At 38.2% G+C, this 6000-nt stretch overlaps 1 protein-coding gene across 9 annotated transcripts in view; it reads left to right on the plus strand.

The window, feature by feature from the left end:
* The window catches only part of RTTN (rotatin), a 121731-nt gene extending 118680 nt beyond the window's left edge, over window positions 1-3051 (plus strand). For all 9 annotated transcript variants that reach the window (XM_048507845.1, XM_048507852.1, XM_048507851.1 and 6 more), the window contains 2 exons: window positions 667-736; window positions 2689-3051. In XM_048507845.1, the coding sequence (XP_048363802.1) occupies window positions 667-736; window positions 2689-2771 (153 nt within the window). In that variant the 3' untranslated portion in view covers window positions 2772-3051. The remainder of the gene's footprint in view (window positions 1-666; window positions 737-2688) is intronic.
* The last annotated feature ends 2949 nt before the right edge of the window (window positions 3052-6000 follow it).

Raw genomic sequence — 6000 nt, forward strand, 5'->3', positions numbered from 1 at the left:
GAAAACTGATCCATGGTTCTATTTCGTCTTCACACTAGAATGTGATGGAATTATAACAACTTTTTTTCCCCCTTCGATATTTCCTCATGGCCAGATGTCTGGTCTGAGTCTTGTAGCAGATAATGAGACTCTTAATATTATTAATGAAAATAAAAAGATTATGGTACATTTGTGAAAAGGAAAGACAAAACATGCACATTCTTTTACTGCGTGCTTCTGTTTGAGCATTTGGGTGACTAATAACGCATCAAGTGAATCCTAGTGGATGGCAGCATAATAAATTATCCTATACTGTTTTGCACTGCTTTTAAAGTAAGTTGTTTATTACCATGTAACCGGCAGGGTATACTTTTTCTAGTGCTGTGTATTCAGGGAAGAAGTATGCAACAGTCTCTCTCATAAGGCATCTTAATATTCAAAAGAGTGCTTTCTGTTACTGAGTTCTGGGAAATTGTGCCGCTTTATTGCTTTCTTTCATTGATCTCCCCCTCCCCTCCAGTATCTGTACTACTCACAGTGGTATGGTCACATGTTGCATTCTTAAGGTTCTAAATTCATAGTTTTGTGGCTTGCTGCCAATATGTAACTACAGGAAGGAATGGTTTTAAGAGTATCAGCACATGGGAATTAATACAGCCATTGTGTTATTCTTTATTTGCGCTGCAGGCAAAAGTGACTTTGAAGAATCCATCAATAAAGAGAAGAATAGATGAAACTTATGCTTCAGTAAAGAAAAGTACGTTTTTGTGGAAAAGTTTAGTTTCTACCTCTAAGGACTAGAACCTAAAAGTCTAATTATTCTTTGAAGATATCTTTGCTAATATTTTAGTTAACAAACCTAAAACTTCATAAACACTGGGCTGCACTTTTGAAATACACATGTACTTTTAAAAAAAGAAATATTTTTAGGAGAAAACTTATTTTTGTTAATGTTGAGTGCTGATTAGAAGTGTTTATGCTGTTTGGTTTCCCCTGTTTGGTTAAAAAAGGAATATTATAAGGAGAAACCTTAACTTTTTTAATGTTGAGTGCTGATTAGAAGTGTTTATGCGGTTTGGTTTCCTCCTGGCCCACGTTGCTTACTTCCAAATGATTGTAGCTGCATGGATTAAATGGAGCTACAAGAGAGAAAGGCACTGTGCTCTAGAGACATGAAAATGAAGAGGTGAGGAGCACAGATTGAAAGCCAGCAGCCCCGTCTCTTTCACCCATTGGAACCTGCCTGCCTGCCTACCACCATCTTGGCAATGGGAAAAGAAGCAGTTTAAGCTACTTTGAGCTGTAAGTGATGCTGTTTATTTTCTGAAGAAGACAAGATGCGAAAAAGAGAGTCTTGCCTGATAAGATATACTTCACCCAGCAATAATTTGCTTTGTACAAACAGATAAGTATAACTGCGTAGAGCAGTGAGGGCAGCTAGTTGGGAATAATGACATTCCAAATGTAAAATAAGGGCCATTTCAGATCCGACTGTACTAGCTCTACCAGACCAAATGCAGATAATTGAATTGATGCTAATATCTGTGTAGAATGAAATATCAGAAATGAACAATGAGATTCATAAATTTGACAGAATCATGGAAGATATAGCAGAATTGAAGAAATAACTTAAGGGCCTGGCTAAGGATTTTCAAAAAGTCTCAGTTGACTCTAAAGCCGTAGGAACTAAATTGGATGTTAACCAGAAGGAAATACGACACCAGGTTGAAAAATTAATTGGTCTGGAGTTAAGACAGAAGGAATTTGTGTTGAAAATCCATGCTGTGCCAAAATTAGATGGAGAAGATCTTCGTAAGAACTTTGCACCAGGGCTAGCAAAATATATGTCTATTCCAGATCCAGAAACACAAGCAAAGGTGGATAAAATATATCTTGTGAAATCACTTGTGACACAAAAGAAAAAGGTACCCCAAAACTGCATGACATATTTGACATTAAGATCAGTGAAAGAAGATATACTTCACATGTATTTAAAAAAGAGAATGCAGTATCTGCAGAAGGACTTGATAAACATGAAGGGGCTGCCATGGGAGATATTGATGAAGAGGAAAGGATACAGGTTTCTTACAGAGGCACTGAAGAAGAAAAAATATTCCCTTTAGACAGTGGCTACCAGAAGGACTGTTTTTTACCTTCAATGGAACTCAACAGAAGACCTCTAATATACAAAAAGCAAGGAAATTCATCAGCAAAAATAAAAAAGACGCTTAAAGCATAGTATATCAAGATTAAAAAGTTAGAGGTTTAGAAAGTACAATGGAAATAGAAAGCTGGTATAAGAGATTTTGACTATTTGATATAGAATGTATTGTATATGATGAAAGTGAGGTGGGAGTCTTGTAGTTTTATTTATTCCTTTATCTGTGTTTTTCTTGTTCTTTTATTGTTGTCACAACTTATAAATGGAGTAAATATCTGGGGGACTAAGGGTGACATTCTATTCCATTTTTTCTTTTTATAGTTTAATTCTTTTTAGGGTGACTGGTTCACCATCTTGTAGTTTGGTAGTGATATAAAAAAACAAAAATATTATTAAAAAATCCTGATGCTGCTCTGCAATGTATCAGAGGTTAGAAAAAGTGCCATTGCCTTATTGGGAAGTTATGGCAGTGTTTGAAGAGGAAGTAGTGTCTTCTGTTTATCATCTTTTCCCTTTGTTAAGAGCTAATGTATTTCCTTCTGTTTTAGCTGTTTTGCAGAATCAAGAAACCCAGCAGGATGTCTATCACTTAAAATGCCTGGAGACCCTAGTTCAATTTCTTAGTAGTTGACAAAAGAAGTATGATGTTGCAAGAGTACTGGTTGTACTGCAGAATGCCAGGCCCATTAAAACAGAATTATGTTTTTAAATCCTTTTTGTACAGGATATTTACCACTGAGGGGATACTAGAGTTGTGAATTCTCTAGAAAAGTACCTACGGTGTTCCACTGGAAATAAAGTGCCCATATCATGATGCTGTACAAAGTAAATATGATATTTTTAATACATAGTGTAAATTGTTTTATGTTTTTAAATGATTGTAATTGTATCAATAAACATATTGCACAATGGTGGCAGTCATCACTTGTAAATTAAAAAGAGGGTTTTTTCACCTCAGGTTCCTTTTTGAATGCTGCCTTACAAACCCTTAATCCACAGATGGAGATGACGGTTAAAAGTTTGGTTTCATTCTTCTCAACCTCATCATTGTATCTTTTCCCAAGGACGTAGGTAAGGGGGGGTTTCTTGGGTTCAGACTCCCCCATTGCATGTCCGAAGCTCCGCCCCCCGTTTGTGGGTTTTTGTATTTTTAAAGTGTTTTTGGTTTTTGGCCTGCAGGGGGCGCAGTTTTTAGACTAGCGGCACTAGAATTTCAGGCTATCGTCAGGTGACACTCCTGATGATACCAGCCAAGTTTGGTGAAGTTTGGTTCAGGGGGTCCAAAGTTATGGACCCCCAAAAGGGGTGCCCCATTCCCCCATTGTTTCCAATGGGAGCTAATAGTAGATGGGTCTACCCATTTGAGGGTCCATATCTTTGGACCCCTGAATCAAACTTCACTAAACTCAGGTGGTTATCATCAGGATATAGATCTGCTGCTGATACCACCCTGGTTTGGTGAAGGTTGGTCCAGGAGGTACAAAGTTATGGACTCCCAGAGCAGGTGCCTCCCATCCCCCCATTGTTTTTCCACCAATGGAAGCTAATAGGAGATGGGGCTACACCTTTGAGAGTCCATAATTTTGGACCTCTGAATCAAACTTCACCAAACCTGGATGGTATCATCAGGAGAGTCTCCCAAAGATACCCTGAAAGTTTGGTGCTGCTAGCTTAACAATTGCACCCCTGACAGCAGGCACCCCCCAAATTTTCCCAGATTCTCTTTTTTAAATCCACCCCCTTTGGCATGGATTTAAAGGGAGAATCTGAGGTCCCCAGTTTAAACATTGGAAGTGATGTTGTTTCAGGGTGGGGGATAATCCACCCCAAAACAGCATCACTTTCAATATTGTTTTATCTGGGGACCTCAAATTCTCCCTTTAAGGTGGATTTAAAAGAAGAATCTGGGCTCCCTAATTTAAACACCATTGAAAGTGATGCTGTTTGTGGGTGGATTCCAGCATCACAGCAGTCGCCCATGGGGGGGGGGGGTGCGCAAACCTCACATTTTGCACTGAGCTCCATTTTCCCAAGCTACCCTTCTGCCTGGAGGGGAGAGAGAAGGGACTGCCGGCTGCCAGCTGGGAGCCCAGCCGGTGGAGGAGGTGGGGTGGGCGGGTCATGGGAGTCTGCCATCCCTTGCCTCAGAGAGCTGCTTTTATAAGCACTTAGTCTGGGGGTGGGGCTTGGGGAGGTTTGGCCACCCCCCCAGAGGCAGGTGGGGGCGTGGCCTCGCCCTAGAACCCCCCATAAAAAATCTATACCTACATCTTTTCCAAATGAATACTGGATACTGGAAACTGCTGATGTATCAGAACATGGTTAAGAGGGCCTTGAGGGAACTATGTCCTAACCTGTAAAGTCCAAGGGAATCCTTAAATATAAATAGACTAGCATATGTATATTGTAACACACTCTTGTTTTCCTTTTTTATCATGTTGCTTTTATGTGGACAACCTGGAATGTCTTCTCCATTACCCTTGGTCTGCCCCTTTATAAGTAGTTCCTAAAAGCAACATAACTGAAGATTCTTACCCTTTGGGAGATGAGCAGGAAAGAGGAAAGACTTTACATAACAATCTATATGATTTCTTTAAGAAAAAAAAATCTTTAGTGTCCTTTCCTCTTTTTTCTCTGGTCATATTTTAAAACGTTCATGTTCATAGCAACAAAATTCCAAAATACTTTGCCAGCCTTTGGTCCTCCAATAAGCACTACTGTCTGTTTCCCCTTATCATTCTTAAGCAATGTGCATCAAGTGCATAACATACACTATTTTTCATAGTTGCTGTATTTGTAAACAATATGCTAATGAAATAATACCTACAAATGAAGAACTGTGGATTGATTCTTCTATGATCAACAGAATTACACTGCAACTTCAGTTTCCAAAATAAATTTAGTTTTTGTTGTTCAGGAGTTGTAAGATACTTACAAAAATAGGATGCAGTACTATCAGTAATACTGATTGGGGGAACATCTGAGATTACTATAGAAGTAATAGTTGTGGAAAAGAAAATAATAATTGCATGGCTTTTAAGATGGTGCCCAAATTTGTTGCCCAAATACTTAGAAACAGATTAATTTCTTTTTACTGAATTAATTGGTTAACAGGGCAGGAGTGTCTCTACAAAATTAATCTATGACACCTAAATTAACTTTTTATGGCTCTTTGGGATTTTCTAACCATCATAACTTTTCAAAAAATATTTGTTGGAATGGTTGAATAGGTGTATCAACAGATTCCCAATAAAACATTCATTCCATGAATATTAGTTGAGTTTCAGTTTAGTAGATTAGCATTGTGTTTCAGATAGGTAGATTAGTGTTGTGTTTCAGATTTGGTTTTCACTGTAGGTGCTTTGTATTTTAAATACTGTGACCTTACCAAAACAATTAATGTAACCCTCTAATAACAGAATTGTGTGACTTATGGTCAACCTCTCAATATCACACTTGCTCAGCTATAACTGCTACTCAAAAATATGTGAAGGTTGCAGTCTCAATGTTTGGCTGCCTTATTTGTGTAGAGTACAGAAAGCTGACTTGAATGATGATCACTATATGGACAACTAGCATGAAATATTATTTTATGTTATTGGAGTTTCAATATAGCTGTTGGTACAGTGATATTCTCATTCTGCTAAGCAAATGAAGGAAAAGAGGAAAGAACATGAGTGGCAGATAACACTGGGCCCTGCTTTGTGCAAGGAAGATAGTGGGAGTTCAAAAGAGATAAACAAGTTCTTTGTCAGCTGTAGGCCAACCTATAATTCTCAGCAGGATGATTTTGTACAGTGGGTTGAAAAATCCAACTGAACTCATGGGATAAAGTTCAGACAACTGTTACAGTATTTTCT

This window comes from Sphaerodactylus townsendi, linkage group LG09, assembly GCF_021028975.2.
Source record: "Sphaerodactylus townsendi isolate TG3544 linkage group LG09, MPM_Stown_v2.3, whole genome shotgun sequence".
Lineage (NCBI taxonomy): Eukaryota > Metazoa > Chordata > Lepidosauria > Squamata > Sphaerodactylidae > Sphaerodactylus > Sphaerodactylus townsendi.